The 21,658-nt window shown below is 30.5% G+C and overlaps 1 protein-coding gene across 2 annotated transcripts; it reads right to left on the bottom strand.

Annotated features, from left to right (window-relative positions):
* Positions 1–404: 404 nt before the first annotated feature.
* On the bottom strand, positions 405–20,963 carry LOC127732160 (PDF receptor-like). Of its 2 annotated transcripts, none has more exons than XM_052241229.1 (2): positions 20,784–20,963; positions 405–2,269 (listed from the first exon to the last, which is right to left on the bottom strand). In XM_052241229.1, the coding sequence occupies exon 2, from the start codon at positions 2,249–2,251 to the stop codon at positions 1,067–1,069; it is 1,185 nt and encodes a 394-aa protein (XP_052097189.1). In that variant the 5' UTR covers positions 2,252–2,269; positions 20,784–20,963; the 3' UTR covers positions 405–1,066. The 2 variants fall into 2 exon arrangements, with proteins under 2 accessions (XP_052097189.1, XP_052097190.1); XM_052241230.1 differs by lacking the exon at positions 20,784–20,963 and adding an exon at positions 18,228–18,319.
* Between the last annotated feature and the right edge of the window lie 695 nt (positions 20,964–21,658).

The following is a 21,658-nucleotide window of genomic DNA, read 5'->3' as shown; positions in this document are numbered from 1 at the left end:
AAGATGTCAGGAAAATGTCTGATAAACATAGATAGCTAATTGGATTATGGTTTACATAATGTTTAGGGCCGTACAGTGACCAATAGTTGTTATCTGTTATGTCATTTGGTCTCTGGTGGAGAGTTGTCTCACTGACAATCATACCACATCTTCTCATTTTTAATTTAACATTTAAGGAGCCAATGTTTTACTGAACCAGATGAGCATTTGGACAATTAATGTCTAATCAGTGATGATGTTGGTAAAAAAATCCACAACCTATAACAAACGTTGAAGAGTGGCCCTAACATACATTTTCTTTTACCGGTTTAAATATCTAAAGATTAACGAACTCGCATTCACGTTTTACAGCATTCCGTACAAACTACTCAACTAATTTAGTTTTACTTCAAATGACGAAGTAGTTAAAAAACAACAAATAGTGTTAAACAAATCAAAATAGAACCACAAAAACAATTTTCTGTTAAAAAAAAATGAAACAGGTTAAATTTAGACACAATGACATTCTTAATTTATTTAAAACGGGTTTTCGAAGTCAAATTATACCTTGACATAAGATATGGACTATCCTTTAATTTAACACAAAGATTTATCAATACATTCTGTTAAATATTTCTGCGCTCTTGGAGTATTGTCCTATCTGTTAAATCAACATTCCAGATGTGCATATTGGTTTTTCAACAACAAGAAGGCAACCTTAACCCATCTTTACCCTGGTTCACTGCATGTAACACTTGGTCCGTGCAGCTGTCAATGGGCTGTCGATCGCCCACCTTAAAACGACTATTGCTGTGACACATAAATGATTTACATAAACCATTTTGCAATTGATTTATATGTAAAGGCGGTATTTCCGTCAGGAGACAGAGTTAATGTTCTACAATTTAGGATGGTATATTTAGACTCTTCTTGGTTTTAATGATGTTGTGTGTTTATAAAAACACATTATAGATGCCAGGATTACAAGTGTGTACGCCAGACGCGTTTGACTACTTATGTTTTGTTGTCAGGCGTACGACATATTTTGGAAACACGTATCTTGTTCATTCTGACTTACAAGGTTTGATTAAATTTCGATATCACTATTTGCCGGTTCTGATTTTACAAAGTCTTTTATATTCGAATAGTTACACAAAATAGCAACAAATATACCCTTTGATGATGTAAATATTGTCGCAAGGTATTGAACTATAGTCTTTGATTTCAAATTGTTGAGTCTAAGATATGTAGGTATGATAACAACCAAAAAAGTCAGTAGCATCAAGGAAAGTAATATTCCAGTTGTTGTTAGATTATTTATGATTTTCGATTCTTGTATTAAACGTTTAGAAACTCTTTGATGGTGTCGCCACGATGATAAACTGATTAAAACTATCATAGACACAAAACAAAGAATCTTTGGAACGTGTACAATCCAAATAGAGGCCAGATGCATATGACCATTCCAGCACGTGACCTTGTGATTCAATATTAATGTTATTGCCCATAATAAGGTTGGTAAAACAGGCAAACCCCAACCTGCGATAACGTAAGCTTTATAACCGGAAATACACAGGAATCCTGATTTTGCCGTCATATAAATAAAGTGCAAATCTATAACAATCCACATCAGAATCGATATGTCTGCATATTGGTGAAAAGCTGTCAAAATCTCACATACAACAGGTTTCTGGACTGTGGCTAAAAACGAACGGCTAATTGTCAAAAATATTGATATTTGGAAAATAAGTTTGATGATTAACTCCAATATCACGGCTGCGAATAAATGTTTGTGAATTTTTACCCTCAAGATAGCATTGATATATTTTGGAAGCTTACATTTATAAAGCCAAAAAGATATACACAACGCTATTACAGAAAGAAGAATGAAACTTATTCCAAGTATACTTGATTTTCGAATCACATTCTGCAGATCGTTTATATAATCTTTACCATATTCCTGTAATATAGGCTTTTCAGTCAGAATGCAGGATTCGTAATTTGTTTTTTCAACCACTAAACTATTATTAAAATTTTCCCATAATCCAACCAGACTGCATTTCCGAAACACAAACATTTTGTCATTAAATCCTTGTAATGGAGGACAGGGTTGTGCTATTTTTCTTCCAGGAGGCGTTGCAGGCCAGCACAACAATCCATCATGGACTGGGTCACAGAAATACTGGCTTGCATCGTTATGATTGGACTCTGGAGACATAACAGAAGTGCAGTCAACTGTATCGTGAATCAATATATGTGTCAAATTTTCCATTTTAAGTTATCTGCTTATCTGTAAAGTATACATATTTTTTTATTAAAACACAAGTAATTGGAATACTATTTTCAAACGACGTTTCTGAAAATCAAACAAACAACGTTTCTGAAAATCAAACAAACAACGTTTCTGAAAATCAGACAAACAACATTATCATAATATGTTTTTAGTTGGAAACCTTTTGTGGTAACAAAAGAGGCAGAAGATACCAACAGAACAATTAAAAATTACTAAGTTAAAGAGACACCGACAACACAGACTAACAATGATAAAATGACAAACAACATACACTTCATAACACTCTGTAAGAATATATAAAGATTGATTGCCTGAGTATTGGTTGCTTAACGTCTAGTGGTATAACAATTGTGAGATACCATTTTTTAAAATGGTTGTCTCTGGATTTTTTTAAGAAATATAAGGGGAGATATTGGTAGATTACTGTTATAAATATCCACTTAGTGTTGATATATACACCAAAATTAGGAACAGGATAACGTTTTTACAACCAGTAAAATTGACGTTACAAACGCAATGTATTATAATAGATATTAACAATTACTGCTTTGTAAACTTTTCCATAACTCTTAATCGAGCTTTGACGTTACTGTAAAACTACATAATCAAAATGCGTGTGAACCAGATGTGTATTTATAAATATTCCAAAGGACTTCTAAAAAAACGTGGAAAGTAAGTCGTTCTTTACAAATACTAATACAAAACACTCATTCTTTAACTTAAAGGCAGATGGAAAACAGAAAGTCAATTTTTTCAATTAATAATATTTCTATCATCTAAAATGAGATTCACATTAACAATGGTAGTCTATGAGTTTACAAGACTGAAATAGAAATCGCTCAAAGAGCGAAAATCTTTATTTTACACAAAAACAAAATCATTAATTTCAAGTAGACTTATTATCAGATAATACATATTACGATACTCTGTAATATTTGGCGAAGTGGCACACTGCTTAATTTTGGAGACGACACATACAAGCTAGAATCGGCATAATACGTTGCAATATAGATTCTAATCAAGAATCATTTCGAAATAATTGATTTCTATCTCCTTAATCGATTGATGACATTCAAATAGCGGTAAACAAATGTAAACTTAGTTCGTCAGGCTCATATTACATTATACATTTTTATTTGTAATTTGTGTTGATAAATGTCATAATAAGACTTAACTCTAGGTTTAAACTTCGTAGGACCACGTTGACATTACCAGTCAAAGACTGTTTCGACACTCATATGTGAAGTTGTATTCTTTTCTGTTAACTGTATTAACTTCATTACCCCAAGCACCAAATGTATACTGTTCCATCATACCGTAAGCACTTGAATCTTCATTTCAAACTACAATAGATACAAATTATGCCGGTGCATTCTTTTATCACCCGTTTGAAGCTCGTTAGATCAAGATGCTCAATTTATTTCAGGTAGGCGACAATGGTAACTTTTTCTTCTATTTATCTGTCCATATCGTAAACTTGGATATGTTTGACGGCTCGTTTCAAAGCTGATATATTTTCATGTAAAGATCTAAATTTTGGGGTACGAAATTGTGTTTGACGTACAATGCAATTTGTTTTAACTTTCAACCCATTCATGCTTTTGGACTTGACGACGAAACTAAATATGTTATTGTATAACTATAATTATTTCGACTAAAGTTCATGACAAACACTATAGTCAGATTTTTATAGATTATCGCTTACTATCACCTAATGAACGAAACTTGATAGCGAGGCTATTAATTTCAATCAACAGTTAAGATTTTTTTTCTAGTCAACAGCTGCTTCAATTGTGCTTTGTTCCCTTAATAACTAACCAAATGATTCGTTTTGCAACCTGCATGATAAAATTTGTTTGTATAGATTCATAATATATTGTTGACCAATATATTTTGTATTTTGGTTGATAATATTTTTGGTGTAAGATTTCAAAAGTGTTACCTCATGATAAAAAAAAATTATTTAGTTGTGTAATATAAGGCGATTATTTTACTATTACCATACATTCAGCAGTGATAATAAGGCTTTCATTTGATGATAACCACACACGACCCAAATTCCTAATCAGTTAAATATAAATATAGTCAGAACAATTAGTGTTATTTCAACCGATCTATTTACGCGTGATCTCAGAGCGCGGGACAGAATCATCTAATGAAAACGAACACTTTTCTTACCAACTTGAACAAAAATCGTTTTGAAATTCAATTTTTACTTACAAAAAATTCTCTGTCAATGAATAAGAGTTTAACGTTAATTTTCAAAAATGATTTTTAGATTTTTAAATATTACTTCAAATGTTTGAATATTTAAGTTTAAGCTCATTGTTTTTCTTTTGTTTGACAAAAAAAATCACTTATCAATACTTTGTTTAGAAAATATTTATGAATACATCGATTGCATAGATACGAAAACGAACGTGCTTTATTGTTAATTGTAATAAACGCCTCTTTAAATTATGGCAACAATAGTTTTGGAAAAAATTGGCAATCAACAATACTCAGGGAACAATTTGATCACTATTTTCAGATCACGTAATTACTTATTAACTCATAAAGTGAAAATAAAATAAATTGGTTATGTCACCTTTGACATTAAACATTGATTAGATAATTAATGTCTTTTAAAACACATAATTCATTCGTCTTTTGAATATAATACGAAAAATAAACTATGAAAAAAGATTAAAGTCTTTCATACGTTTTTACAAATAACTTTTGAGTCAGATTGCATACAGAACATTTTAATAACGAGGTAAAAAAGAAACTATGCGATAAATCGAGAATATAAAGTTAAAAATATGACTGTTTTCTTTTTTCAGTAGAAACATAATACGGAAAGATGATGAAATTTAAGTAGTAAATTTCGTTTGAGCTGGACTGAAAATACACATAACCCTACGGAAGAAGAGAAAGTAGATATATACCCCAAACTGGAATTATTACTTTCCTATCTAAGGTCGATGGTTCTCTCCTAGAACTCTGATTACCGCCACCAATAAAAACTGACCGCCACTTTTTAACCATATAAAACTAAAAAAATATCCAAAGTGTATTCAAGTTTTTTGTGTGTTCTAGTTTTTATCTGTGTGTTTTTTGTTTGTTTGTTGCCTTTAACATTGAAATCATTCTGGATTATTATGCAGATAAGTCGGATAGAGTTGATTCTTGAAAAAAATGAAAACAACAGGTGATTTTCTAAATATATGCAATACACTAAGAAGTGATGAAAAAAGAAATTGAAATAGGTTTTAACTTCAATTTTTACTGTCAAATATTACTACTTACGTAACCATGGTAAGCTTGAACTTATTTTCAAATGCAGAATAACAAATACTTACCTTACTCGTTTTTACCTAAAGGTTAACTACAATCTTAACATCACTAAACAACTCTTTTAGATCAATAGTAGTTGATTTGACGGATCATTTAACATTTTAATGAATGAATAAACACTTGATTTGGCACATCTGGACCTTCACCCACTAAGAATAAATCTTAAAAGCCAGGGATTCTGTAATATGCTGACACGTTTAATTGCAAATAACTCTTAATCATAGTGTAATGATCATGGTGTAAATCAAACACGCTTATCGATAGTCGATTGAAAGTCTTAAAGTCTTGCATTTAGACAAAAAAAAAAGAAAAAAAAAGAACTTAACTAATATGAATAAAACAACATTGAAAGAATAACCGTTCAAAACATATATTGAATGTTTTCAGCTGTTAATATGTGTAGAATGACCTGAGATATTCCCTGGTTTTTGATGGGAGTGAGCTCAGGTTCGTGAAGCTCAGTCTTTAGTTTTCTATGTTGTGGTTGTTTTCCGTAGTTTGTCTTTTTGGTCGTTTTTCGTTGTTTTGCCATGGCATTGTCAGTTTGTTTTCCGTAGTTTGTCTTTTGGTTGTTTTTCGTTGTTTTGCCATGGCATTGTCAGTTTGTTTTCCGTAGTTTGTCTTTTGGTCGTTTTTCGTTGTTTTGCCATGGCATTGTCAGTTTGTTTTCCGTAGTTTGTCTTTTGGTTGTTTTTCGTTGTTTTGCCATGGCATTATCAGTTTGTTTTCGACTCAATAGTTTGATTGGCCCTTTGGTATCTTTCGCCTTATTATTATGTGACAGAAAATAGTTTTTATCACAAATAAAACTAGGAAACATAAAATATATGGTTAATAACAGATTTTGTATGAGGCTTAAAAACTTGGGAAAGATTGTGTTTTGCGAGCCATTTTCTGCATAGGGAAATGCCTGTACCAAGTCAGGAATACGACGGTTGTTTTCCATTCGTTGATGTGTTTGAGCTTTTGATTTTGCCATTTTATAAAGGACTTTCCGTTTTTAATTTCCCTTGGTATTTTTGTAATTTTACTTTTTAAACAGTTTTTTGTAGAGTACAGAACATTTAACATATTTCTGACAGTATTCTAATAATGTGTGTATACTGCAGCTAAATATGGCTATATTAAGAACCATTAAAATGGTAAAACCAAAAGTCCAATTTATTTTCTCTATTCAAAGGGCGTAAAACCCCAAGGGATAACTGGAGCATAGAAATGTGGTAATTCCTTAGTCTTCATCCGATTGGCAATCAAACCTTTGCAAACATGGGAGTCCGTTTGGCTATGTGTGATGTATTAACGAGTAGCCACCTCCGGTCAAAATAAGAGGCGTTAAGATCAATGTCTCCTGTAGAAAGAGAGAAAGCTGTATGCACGTTAAGATCCCTTGTAATAACTCTTTGAGGGGTCCGTAGTTGGCATGTTGCAAGGCTAAATTTAGGTCCCTATACAATGTAACTTCATTTTTCATTTTTCATAAGGACAGTCAGTGTTCTAATTAATATATAAATTTTTTTATCATGTCATGACAGTGACAAAACTGTTTACCCTCATAGGTACTTCTACCTGAAGTAAGAAGTTTTTATTATTAGAAATGCTGATCATTCAACGGTATGATAAAGACAATACTATTTGCAATATTTGGTTATTGTGATAAGACATCATAAGTAATTGCATACCTATAAAATGAAGTGAAAAATGATGATCATTTAACGGTATTAAAAAGACAATATTATCTGCAATGCTGCAAGAAATATTTGATAATTATGATCAGACATCATAAGCAATTACATACCGATAAAATGAAATGAAAATAAGAGGATAGGATGCAAAGATAAACGATTTTTGAGTTATTTAATATAGATAAACGATTACAAAACTGTCGCAACATTATCGTCTAGCATCTTCAAGTCTATAGACATACGACTTTTGGAAACGAATATATATCTGAAACTGATAGATAACACAGCGTTTCATAGGGAAAATCATGTTTCGGAAAATTAAAGATGGCCAATGATGGATATTTGAAATTCTCTTTTTTCATAATATATGTAATACACTTCAAAACATTTGTTTTTACAAAAGAATCAATTTTGAATAATCAAAGTATTCTAGTATCTCCCTATACAGACAGACAGGAGTAGTAGTAATAATATTTAATTGAAACTGTTTAGTTAACCTACATATATATATATACCATCTTTTCCGCAAGTTTATTACTTTCTGTTTGGTGTTAGATTAATATGTAAGATCCATTTTTTACATCTGGTGATCAATTTATTTGGCAATCGCCAATGGCAGTCAGCAGGATTTAAGAACATCAGTGGTTCGACCTGTTAGTCACATGCGTTTTGTTAAAATATACTTTTTCACTTTTTGGTCTTTTGGAAAATGTTGTTTGTGTCGTATTTAGAGCCCTCTACCAAGAAATTTGTTTTACATGCACACGTATAAAAATTGCGGTTTTTATCCAACGCAATCATAGGTTTGAACGTTGTTTTCAATTTAGACTTGTATATATTCTACACTGAAACATAGCTAAACCAACTGGGTAAACTAGCTATGTTTCAGAGTAGAATATTTTTTGAATTAAATTTTCATTTTGCAACATTGTCTTTTGGATTTTCTATTATCAGAGTTAGATATTTGTTTCTTCAAACTTCTTTTTGGATTTATAACATGTATAGTCATTACTTCAAATGTGTTTGAATATTTAAAATTAGTAATTAAAATATGTTTTATTTCTTGAAACACCCCACTCCTATCTATTTCATTTCTTTTAGTATGGGAGACACATTTATCAAAATCTACCCTTTTATATTGATCAAACGAGTGCAAATGTTTTCTTTTCACAAGATGGGTGTTATAAAATGATAATTTATTGCTTTTTAATGCTTATTAAAATTGAATACATTGGTTGGATAGATAGGAAAACCAATGTGTGGTAATGTAGACTAATAATCGCCTCTTTTAATTTTGACAAAAATAGTTCTGAAATTGACCTTAGAATCAACAATACTCAGTTAATAATGTGATTGCTTTTTCAGATCTCTTAATTAATTATTAACTAAAAAAAAGAAATAAAGGAAATCCAATATGCCATCTCTGACAAAAGGTATTGAAATTGAAACAGTTAATCTATTTTAAAAAATGTCTTTTGATATTAACATGCATAATATAAACACAGCAACGACAGTTACATAAAATAATTAAAATATCTGAAAAAGATGAAATATTTTCCAAGTAAACTGGATTTATATGTAGGTAGATATAAGAAGATGTAGTATGAGTGCCAATGAGACAACTCTCCATCTAAGTCAAAATTTAAAAAAGTAAACCATTATAGGTCAAAGTACGGTCTTCAACACGGAGCCTTGGCTCACACCGAACAGTAAGCTGTAAAGGGCCCCACAAATTACTAGTGTAAAACCATTCAAACGGGAAAACCAACGGTCTAATCTTTAGTTATAAAAAAGTAAATTAGTATTATAACTTTCGAATATGAATTGAACAAATTTATCGTAGCAACATATTTCATTTCGAAAAGCATCTATCACTTTTGATCTTACTCACAGCTAAAGACTTTAATGATTTTGACATATACATCTAGTCTATATAAATTAAAAGAAGAAACTAAAACATCATTTTCGATTCATATAATTTTTAAGCACTAGAAAGAATTTAATGTAAAACACATTGAAATACTAGCCCTCATCTCTTACTTTACTATATATATAATGTATAATGCAATATTCAAAACAAAATATTTTTACAATATCAACAAGTATTTGATTGTTACAAAATTATGAATGGAATAAAATTTCATTTTTTACAATCTCATAAATCAATAAAAAAGTATTTAAACTTTCTCATCTTCGCAAACTTTTTGTCATATCGTTGTTACATTGTTACTCGTATGACTTTTAGCTTTTTAAGACATTCTTCGCTTTTGTAGACAAATACAATTATTGCACAAGTTATAGCCTATTTAAATCGGAACCATATTAACATTATCTTATTTATTGTATTTGCTAAAATTGCTTTTATGAGTATTGATTATATGAACTCTTTTTATTAAAAGCACATTTGTCAGACAAAATACAAAATATGCAACTTCAATCAACACTGAAGATCCGTATATGATAGATTCATGCATCATTTCTTAGCATTCATTTCAAAAGATTTAAATTTGGTTTTGACAGACTCAATTATAAATTGGTATACGCACTATGAAAAATGCCTGCAGATATTGTTCCTTAAACGATAAATGATACAACTTCCGTAACGTAAGAGCATATTCAAAAATCGAGTAATAATTTAAAATGTGGTAATGGAGCCAAAAACAAATATAAACGAACCTTGTTTCTGAAAATAACTGAAATAATTCTTTACATGTCGACGCATATTAAACGAGGCAAGAAATTCGTTTAAATCGGTTATGCAGTTAGTAAGAAAAACTGACATTTATCATCATAAACATAATTGAAATAGTCTGTCTTCTAATAAATCATTGATCATGTCAGCATAACGTCAATCAGAAGCGTGCAACGTGTATGTTGCCGTCATAACCACTTCAATGTGTACTAAACGTTATTGATTATCAAAACTTGAACAGTATAAAGATAAAGGCAGAGTTATCGCAAATGCTGCGAAAAATATTTGAAGATTTTAAGCAGGATCTCATAAATAATATTTTTATTGTTGAAACGAAATGATGGGAAATAGAGATGATATGAGGAGACATGATTAATTATGAGAATTATAAATTTCTTACACACTAAAAACAGTTGAAACATAATCAACGCACATATCACATTCCTCTGATAGTTAAAATATTTGGCAAGTTTTTTTTTATCGTACCTGAGAATTAATTTAAAATTTAATTGAAATGATATATTATTCATTTATTTACAGAACGCTGCCGTACCGATGTAAAATAATTTATGTATTTAAGGAATGACTGTAATATTTTTTCTGTCTATGAAGAAATAACATCAAAAATGTGGTGCACACTGAATAATCCGCATAGCGGGTTATTTTAAAGTGTTCACCACATTTTTTATGTTATTTCGAATAGACAGAAAAAATATTACAGTCATTTCTTATAATTTAATTCTAAATTCCATTTTAAACGGGAGTAAACCATGAAAAAACGTTGATGACGTCACGGTCACATGACAAAATTATGTCTATGAGCTGATAAACAAAACAACGTCAGCCAATCAGAAGACGCGTTACATCCAACATTAAATTATAAAAGAATATCCGGTACCAAAGGAGCTTATAATTTTTTACTTATTTTCCAAAAGTTTAAACGTCTTAACAGCATTTTGAAGGAAACAATGAAAAGAAACTAAAGTAGAGTATAACAATTTATGAATAATGTACAATTAAATTAACATTACAATACATGTACTTGTGACGTCTTTTAAGAACGTAAAATAATTTCAGATACCGCTTTTATTGCTGTTCTTCATCTCAAAGTTTTTCTTTTAATTTTTAGAAGAAAAAAAAAATGCTGACAATTTTCTTTACATTTGAGTTCACTGCATTCTTGGTAGCACGAGCTTTTTTGTCATACAAGTGGGAGGTTACGCTAGGTATAAAACCAGGCTTAATCCACCTTTTTCTTCATAAGGAAATTAAATGCCTGTACCAAGTCAGGAATATGACAGTTATTTTCCATTCGTTTGGTGTGTTTGAGATTTTAATTTGACATTTGATAATAGATTTTCCGTTTGAAATTTTTAAAAGTTTTCGGTGATTTTGTTATTTTATATATATATATATATATATATATACATTTTATTTCAGGTAGTGGTGTGTGAACTGCTTTTGGCTTGTAGTGAGTTCTTTTTTTTATAGATAAAGAGATGTGACATGATTGCCAATGAGACAACTATCAACCAAAGTTGTTTGTTTGTTTATCTTTTTTCTTCAAAACTAGATATCGAAGTGCAGCTTACATCATGCTTCAAAACAATTTGTGGTAAAAGTATTTTCACTACTACTTAATCACTCTAGTTTCCTCTACCCAGAAGTGTTTGGCATAGTTTTAGTGATACACATGTTAGTAAAGTCCGGTTTATAAGATTTTAGAAAATTTTGCTGAAACGAAGGCTGTACTTCCCTCATCCAGAACAGATGACTTAAGGTGGTACCTAACACTACAGGGAGATAACTCTGTAAAAATCAGCTAAACGTTTTAATCACGTTGTATTGTTAAGGAAATATTAAGCTTCTCAATGATCAAAATTAGTGTTTGTCAAACTGCTATATAACCAATGAAATTTTTCTGATAAAGTGGTTGGTTCAAATTTTTTGAAATTTTTATATTTTTGTCAAAGGGTCAAAGTAAACATTTAGTCAAATTCTTATGAAAATTAAACGAGCCAAATTAATATTAGTCAATGTGTTGGGTACCACCTTAAGAAATGTGTATATGTTCTTATTGTGTCCTTTTCGATTCCCAAAACTTTCATATCTTTTTACTTTTGAAACATTCTCGATCAAATTTGATGAAGGTCATTCCAGAGTTTTACTTTTGGTTTTGTTGAATTTTAAGTAACTTGATGCCTAAAACATAAAACTTATTCAGAATGAGATCTATTGTTTTGTTGTGTGTTTAATACTTTTTTTGTTTTCTTGATACATTGAAAGTATTCACTAATTTTATGATTTTGCCACACAAAAAAATAATATCTTAATTCATCATTATCATGTTGATGAGACAATTGAATTTCATTTCGTAAAATGTAGACGAGTGATAAATTGAATTGAATTTACCAATTATGTCAATAGAAATACAGCACAACAAATAGCAGATGGAAATATATAACGCGAACATGATAAAGAAATACTTTTTGGTTAGTACTGTACTAAAAACCAATTAACTGTAAGACAAAAGAAGTTGCTGATTTAACAGATTATTAAACGATCAATTACACATAACTGTCAGTGATATAGGTTTGTGTATTCCTGTAGTAACTTTAATGTAATATTATAGTCAAAGCACATAACATAATCACATTAAAAAATATGCAATCCTTTCTATTTATTGTAGTATAATGGATATGTTATGAATGCATTATTTAATAACATTCAATTATCGTACATCGGCTTGCAATTATATAAAATTAAACACATTAGATTTACATCAACAAAAAGAAAAAGAGAAAAACAACTTTTTAAAACATGTTGAGTGGTTGAAAAATGTTATTAATTTATTGGAATATGGTCATGCTTGCAGCTTAGCATATGTATAAGGTTATATCACAGAAGATAATTATAAAAAATAAAATTTGTTAATATATATATATAATTAAATCAATGTCAGATTTTGTATCAGTCTTAAAAACTTTGGACGGGAGAGATTTTGCCTATCCATTCAACAAGTTCGTACCAAATTGAAAAAGATATGTTTATAACATTGATATTATATAAATGTTATACTGCAGTTTTACATGGATATATTAATAGTCATCTTAATGCTAACAAAAACATCATACTTATTTTCCATCTTGAATGACCCCTGATTGAACAAAAAAGTGTCTAACAAACATTTGACATCGTAAAATTACCCCTTTAACACTATATAAACACAACACTAAGCATTATGATTTGTTTCGTCTTGTCGTGGCAGTGTCGAAACTTAACAAGTTAAATAGTCATTAGCCTTTATATGAACTTTAACTTGAACTAAGAAGTTCCTATAATTATAAACTCTGACTTTTACGACTTGAACAGTATTAAAAGGAGTCATTGTTATCTACAATACTGCGAGAAATATTTGATGATTGTGATAAGACATCATAAATAAAAGTATATTGATAAAACGAAATGAAAACAAGTGGATAAGATACAAAGATAAAAGATTTTTTGAGATATTCAGACAGTCATATCATAATCTTCTAGCATCTTAACAAATTTTGGTGCACACCTTTTGAAATGAATATCACTAAAATTGATAGGCAACACTCTGTTTCAAAGAGACAATAATTTTTCGACAAGTTTACGATTGAAAGCGAAGAATACCCAAAGGAATCCTCAATATGCACACAAACTACGGCGGGTGATTTCATCACGTCCAAATGTTGCCAACCAAAAACCGCGTTTATAATAAAACGCAACATACATCTAAGTTCCAACTCTGACAGGCAAAGTTGACCCTAGATGAAATTGGTTCCCATTTGTAATTCCATTTTAGTGAGAAGATCCGAAAGTTTCTACGTTTTTATACATCTCAGGCTTTTCAAATGGTTTGGTTTGTGCATTCCTTGTAAAGGTAAACCACGAAAAGCTCTTTAGACGCACGAAATTAAGTAAGTTTTATATCCATTTGAGTCACTTCTTTGCAATTTCAAGCTTCAATGTGTTAATTTGATTCGTATCGGAGACGTTCCGGTAACACTTGCATCCAGAAACATACGGGCAAACGGTTTTCCTCCCTCAATGAACAGTTAGCTTTAAAATTTTGTAGCATTTTGACGAACAAGATATTGAATATTGTTATACCACATTATACAGTACATATTTTGCACAAGATGCGCATTTCGACAACTTATATCTCTTCAGTTATGCCCGAGACGATAATGATTGATTACATAAACTTAATATATACGTTAACGTGCTTTAATATTAAAAAAGAAGGACCAAAAGTATTGACAGACCTAGACAAGAAGTTCGAAAAATGCACGATGGAAATACATACCTTATTTCAAATTACTTCCTAACATTCACAACATGAATTAAAATGTTTGTAAGGCCTTAGTGCTGTTGGAGCGAACTATGGTCCCTTTGTTCCCCAGTTTCTTTATTCATATAAGAACCATACAGTATAACAAAAGAGATGATTAAAGCTGTCAATTCGAACTTCCCAATGATTTGTAATAACAATTCAGCACATACCTGGATATGTTATATAAATCGCCAAAATAATACGATATCATGAAACCCCCGTCTACTCCAGGATTAGATTTACGGAGGATTGCTACTTACAATGAAGCTATAAACCCCGGAAACTCAATGATGCAGTTTGGAAGTGTTTAAAACGTGGTTTGAGATTCTTGTCAAGTAATCAAATGAGTTGTGGTACAGTAATATAGAACCAAAAATTGTTCTCTATCACAAGTTATTATTTTTAATGATCAACAAGTCTAAGTACAGGGAATTAAATTCAATATATAGATAGGTAGGAGTCTGGACAATTTGTGAACACACACACACACACAGAGAGAGAGAGAGAGAGAGAGAGAGAGAGAGAGAGAGAGAGAGAGAGTAAAACAAACACTGTCGATGTTTCCTATTTCAAACAAGCAGAGTGTTCATACACTTTCCTCCGCCGTATCGAACTGAGGATAATAGAAGGGGTAAGGAGACAACCTTGCAAAAAAATAATTTATATATATCGGTATCACAAACGACGAAAACAAACATATGCAAACCAATATCGTGCTTAAGAATTTTCTTAAGTAATAATTAGCTTTAATTATCATGCAGGGTAAAAATAGTTATTGAACAGTGTATTAACATTTTTGAAAACTGTTAAAAATTTGTCTTATTTTACCGAAATAGAAATATTCAAAAAGGAACTAATAGACTTTATATTAATGAAATAAAAGAAAAAACTAATAAGTTGGTAAATAAGAGTTGTAGCATCTGTATTATAGGCTTATCTTTATATTTATCCTTCCAAACAATATTATCTTTCAAGTTAGCTGTTGAGAGAAAGATATTAACTTAAGACAATTCATAAAATACCTATTCAAGTTATACTAGAGACGTCTTGTGAAATAGCCAATAACTTAGCATTCCCAATCAATTTCATTTAACACAAAGATTATCTTTGTAAACATATTTATCCGATGCAATTAATGTGTGGTATTTTGTTACTTTAATCAATACTGAAAACGTTCAAGACATATATCTTGCGATATGCGCGATAAATATGTTTTTGTAAATTCTCATGTTAATTCTACCACAACATCCATAGTTTTCGATATCTATGCTCTCTAAATTGAAAATCTAAAAAGTCCAAGGTCAGTTTTACACTTTTGGTTTCATTAGTAAATACACATCGTATTCAAAAGGCTTAAACAGTAAAGTTTTTCTTATCATTTATAAAAGAAGGAATACCATTTACGGACATTTTCAGCGATTCAACATAACCACATAATATTTGAACTAATAATATATTTCTACATCGATTTTTGCCAATCGCATTCAACGGTTTTATAAATACACGTGTTAATTTAAAATTGTGAAAATAAAAGAGGCAAACATCAATATATGCTCGTTCATCTTAGAGTAACATTATTAACATAAAGTTTCTTCAGCGATTTGTGACTTTTAAATTACCTGAAGTAAACCATGACAAAGTCGGTCTTTGTTTACTTTAGAAGCATGTTTATTTTGGTAGATTAAGGTTGATGGAATTTGATAAGACTGTCGTACAAGTGAGAGGTTTAGCGCTATAAAACCAGATTCAATCCACCATTTTCTACATTTGAAAATGTCTGTACCAAGTCAGGAATATGACAGTTGTTGTCCATTCGTTTGATGTGTTTTGTCATTTGATTTTGCCATGTGATTAGGGACTTTCCGATTGAATTTTCCTCGGAGTTCAGTATTTTTGTGATTTTACTTTTTAGTATATTCCTATCTAGCTTGGATTCCCTTCGGTATTCAGTAAACAAAGGACAACCTGTCGAAATCTTTTATGTTCATTGATTACGAAACAATCGAATCCAAAATGTATCTATTACAATACAAAACAAATTTGAAATTTTAGTATCTTTTCTGTAAATCTGTGCATTGTCAAACGGAATCAGTTTTGGCAACTATGTTGTATTCGATACCAAAAGAAGATTAAATGGTTTATTCAATTAAATAAAAGTTTCGTATTCCTGACAAAATGTTGTTATTCTAAAGTGCATTCTGTATTTCTTTCAATATAATTCTTACCGACTATAAAGACTGCGATCTAGTTCCATGCTTACCAAGTGATATGAAATGTTTGATTTGACAAAATACGTTAGAATGCTAGAGTGGTTGAAAATACAATGTAATAGTAAAAGAAATGGAAAAAGATAACAGTTGGAAACACTTTATAATGATTGAGTGTTTTAAACACTTTTAAACTTGTGATGCATTTGGTTTCTCAAGAAAAAAAACATGACAACAATACCGTCCTTTTATCGCAATTAAACAGAAGTAGTTGATTGAATGGTTCATTAAAAAGTCAAAACATCAGTGTCAGTTTCCCCTTGAACTACATTCTACTAGCTACGTAATTGTAATGCAATTATTAGATTACAAGTCTAAAATACCAAAATAATTGATTAGTACACAAATTTATCTGACACGCTGAGAATAAATACTCAGTGAATACTAACAAGCTGAAAGTCATGACAGACATTTTTTTTTCTTTTCCTCTTTAGAAAGGACATAATAATACCTGTTTAAAATCATTAAAAAGGTTTGCGAATACCTTGAGATACCATAATTAATTCATTCAGGTGTACATACAATGTATATAATTATTAATTTTTGTAATTAAAAGATAAAATATACCACATTAGGCTTAATTGATTTGTGTTGATCAGTAGGATTGCTTTCCATGTCGTTTATGTTCTTATTTTGATAAGAGGTTTCGAATGGTTTACATTTTACAAACCCACTACATACACAAATGTAGCTTGTACAGAGATTTTAATCCTGTGAGAATCAGATAACTAGAAACTGACAAAATTGCGACAAGAATCTCGAATGAACACATACCATGTCATTTACAAAATTTAATTTGTTTGTCATTGAATCGTAACAAATATTCAGTAGTTTTAAGGTGTTACACTGTTACGTACATTTGACATCCGCCATTTTACTTTCGATAGCAGTAAGTTCGGTAGGGCCCCTAATTTGTCCCAGACATGAAGTTTATTGTTTTATGACTAGACTACAAATGTAGAAGTTGTGTTTTAATTGATAAATAAACATATGAAAAAGTGAAATAGAACTATTTGTGTCGAGCCTATTGTATGGGGTTGCCACTTACATCCCAAATACATGTAGGTAAAATATCGAAATATTGGTAAAAGATGACACATCGTCCGGATTTTAACCACATTTAATTTGATTTGTGTTGATGTATGCGCTGTGTGTTTCCGGTCTAACAGCCAATGAAAATTGACCTGTTTTCATTGTTCTGCAGTATTTCAAAGACAATAACAATTTGCTATATATGTGACATTATAAAAAGAACGCTGATTTGTAAATGTTCAACAAGATACCTTATTTCTATCTATTCATTGTGTTAGCTATGATTCATAACGTTAATGGTCAATAAAACCTTATTTGAAAATTTCAGCTTGAAAAAGGTGCCATATTGTGGCTTTATCGAATTTACTTATTGATTTACACAATGCATTAAGGTAGATAGCAAAGAATATATAATCATAGAACATTAGTTGCATCTTTTTCAGGTTAACATCTTCATGAAAATGCTTAAATTCATGATATGAAATTATGATAGATCTATTTCGTTTGATATATCTCTCTCTCCAATTTATGCAATGTAACTTTCATATAATGATGTTTTACTTATTTTAGATAAAAATCTTACCGTAATGAGTAAAGAAAGTTCAGATTAACACCAAATTTCTATGTGGTCCATTGTGAACTCAACCAAGCAAAATGCATTTAAGTTTAGGAATGTGCTGCCAATTATATAGCAAAGAGCACGTGATTATGAACTACCACCTAAGCACTACATTGATCTTTACAACAAAGTGTCAATTTCCTGTAAACGTACTTAAACAATACTTAATCAAGCAGCAGAAAAATCCTTTATCGCAATACACTAAATTATTTTGAGATAAAAATACAACATTAATCCATAAGATTTTTGCATGAATTTTACAGTGCTGTTTGACACGGAATGAAAACTTTGCAATGTCCGTCATCGTGTTACCTTTAATCAACAGAAATACATTTAGACATTAAGTGTTTTATTGTAGAATAATGTAATGTGACATTATTGTCAATACAAAATAAAACAAACTAAAGCCCAAAGATGCGAACAACTACAGTGATTGTAAGCCTACAGTGTTGAGTAAAAGGCACCCGATGGCATGAATGTTACTAACACAAATACAGTGATGGCAGATACCAACCAACAAAAACCAATGGATAACAGGTTTATAAGATAATTACCATACAGCTCACAGAGATTAAATATATTGGCGAGCGTTAAACCCTATCCATGATCCGGTACAGTGGTGTGATAGCAGTAGGTGAGAACAAACTGTAACAATCAGCTACAAAGGACTCGACTCTTCCGATCAGTACTAAGATACAAACAAACAGCTAACGAAATTGTCTTTCCAAGAGATGTGAAAGATACCAAAGGGATATACAAACTCGAAAACAAAATGACAAAGCCATCGCAAGAAACGAAAAACAACAAACAACAGTACACAAGACACACAATAGAAACATAAAAACGGACAACACGAATCCTATCAAAAAACCAGGAGGGATCTCAGGTGCTATAGAAAAGTGATATTGCATAGTTATTTTTAAAATATCTAAAAATAGAAATTTAAAAACCTCAATACTTTGTGACACAATCATAACAACCAATCAAATGAATTTCTTCTCTATTTCAGGCGTACTGACAATAATAATATAACAGTAATATCCTTTGTAATAGGTTACGAGGACCCCAGACTTCGTATCCAATCGATACTTTATCGACCACATACACAGGCTATACAGAATGGCAACGTAATATTTCTCTAACGTTCGTGACATTAAAATAAGGAAACGTGCATAATTATATATTATACAATTATTGACTTTTGATAATATCATATGATATTCACCGAGGCCAAAGGCCGAGGGTTAATGTCTTATCTATGGGGTTGATAAATCAATGTATCAACTGATATCAAAAGTCAATAATTGTTGTATTATATTACTTTTTTATCCATCTCCAATTTCTAGTATCAAATTATTTGCTAAAGACATTTTACTGCTCCTTTTTTATTAGATATATTATCTGCTTCGGCAGTTGATTAACTTTTATATTAAGTTAGAATATCCAATAAAATTTATTGAAAATAAATTACATCGAAAAAAAAGAAGGAGAATTAAAAATAATTGATCAGCACTGATTTTCAAACTCGTCAAAAACATTGATGATATAAACCTATAATACAAATTTCACAAACATCTGGCAAGAATTTTACACATTAGAGCGCTCATCAGGCAATTTTTCATATAATTAATATTTCCAAGGGGCATAACTCTTTTGAAAATAATTGATCTGCATTGATTTTCGAACTCGTCAAAGACATTGCTTATATAAACCTATGAAATAAGTTTCATAAAATTCTGGCAAGAATTGTACACATGAGAGCGCTAATCTTGCAATTTTCCATAAAATCAATATTTCCAAGGGGCATACCTCTATTAAAAATAATAGATTGGCACTGATTTCCGAACTCGTTTAAGACATTGCTAATATAAACCTATGATATAAGTTTCATAAAAAGCTGTTAAGAATTGTGCACATGAGAGCGCTAACGATGCAATTTTCCATATAATTAATGTTTCTAAGGGGCATAACTCTTTTACAAATAATTGATCGGCACTAGTTTTCGAACTCGTCCAAGACATATGATATAAGTTTCATAAAAATCTGACAAGAACTGTACACGTGAGAGCGATAACTAGACCGGACGGAGGGACGCACAGACGGACGGACGCACGAACGGACGGGACATTATTCATTAATATACATGTAATATCCGTAGTAATATATCAAAACAAAATCAACGTTAGTATTGATAGAAATAAGTACGAATAGACATAATATTCAATGATCTTATTTGAATGTTAAATTCATAACCTTTGAGAAGAAGTTTATCAAAATTGTCAATACGTTAACATGGGTCGTAATATCATTTGTGACCTCATAAGAGTTCTGCCTAACCAAACGGGAACTTAAATGACAAATTCAGATATATTTTATTAGATAAAATGTCAAAAGCTTAACTATTTCAAACATCTGCAGTATGTTAATGTACATTTATATCAGAAAATTCAGTTAGTGCTTTGTCCTACGATACATCTATTAACATGTTATGTATCCAACATTGTAAGTAAAATGTCTTACCTTTTTTCAAGTTGATTTTTATAGCAATAAACGGCCAGCCCACAAAGAAATAATCCTAATGAGATGTGTCCACTCAATTTATCCAGAACGAGGATATACTATTATTATATTTCATATTCACATTAATGTTTTCCTTGGTGTAAATTGTACCTTTGTGAGTGATTTCATCACGACATTTTGTAATTCTATATTACGTGCTCTAATTCACTATGGACTTGAACAATACGCAGTTGTTCATTAAAACTATAAAATATTGAAATTTATGTTTTCATCAGGCAGTTTAATATACAGCGTCATATTTCGTTATCACCGAAATCTTTAGTCAGTCAGAAATTCTATTTAAACTTTCTTGACCCTTTAAATGAAGCATTGTACTGATATTTACAACTCTAAGATGGATACTTTAATTAGATAACATCATTTATTCTCTATGAAACATACATCTTGCAATTTTATAAAATCAACTTTGTGACCTTTACTCAAATAAGATAATTGAATACTAGTACTGTAAATTCAGAAATTATATCGTACATTTACAATTGCGATTGTTGAAGAAACAACAAAAATGCGAGATCAATTTTTGCGATTTCAGTAAAATCTGAATACATTATATATGCATCCAATATCAAAATTCCAGTAGTTCTTATTATTGCGATACTAGTCACGTGATTCACATTAATGAACACTTCGCAATAATTTCTGAATTTACAGTATTCTTTCTATCCGTATTTACGTTGATGGGGTTCATGTTGCTCAGTCTTCTTTTCTATGTTATGTTTTGTGTATTGTTGTTTGTATTTACGTCGTTTATCGTTTTTTTTGTCATGGTATTTCCAATATAAGAATAAGGAGATGTGGTATGATTGCCAGTTGCC

This window comes from Mytilus californianus, unplaced genomic scaffold, assembly GCF_021869535.1.
Source record: "Mytilus californianus isolate M0D057914Y unplaced genomic scaffold, xbMytCali1.0.p SCAF_22, whole genome shotgun sequence".
NCBI lineage: Eukaryota > Metazoa > Mollusca > Bivalvia > Mytilida > Mytilidae > Mytilus > Mytilus californianus.
Note: the sequence above shows the minus strand (reverse complement) of the source record. Positions and strands in the feature narration are given on the sequence as shown.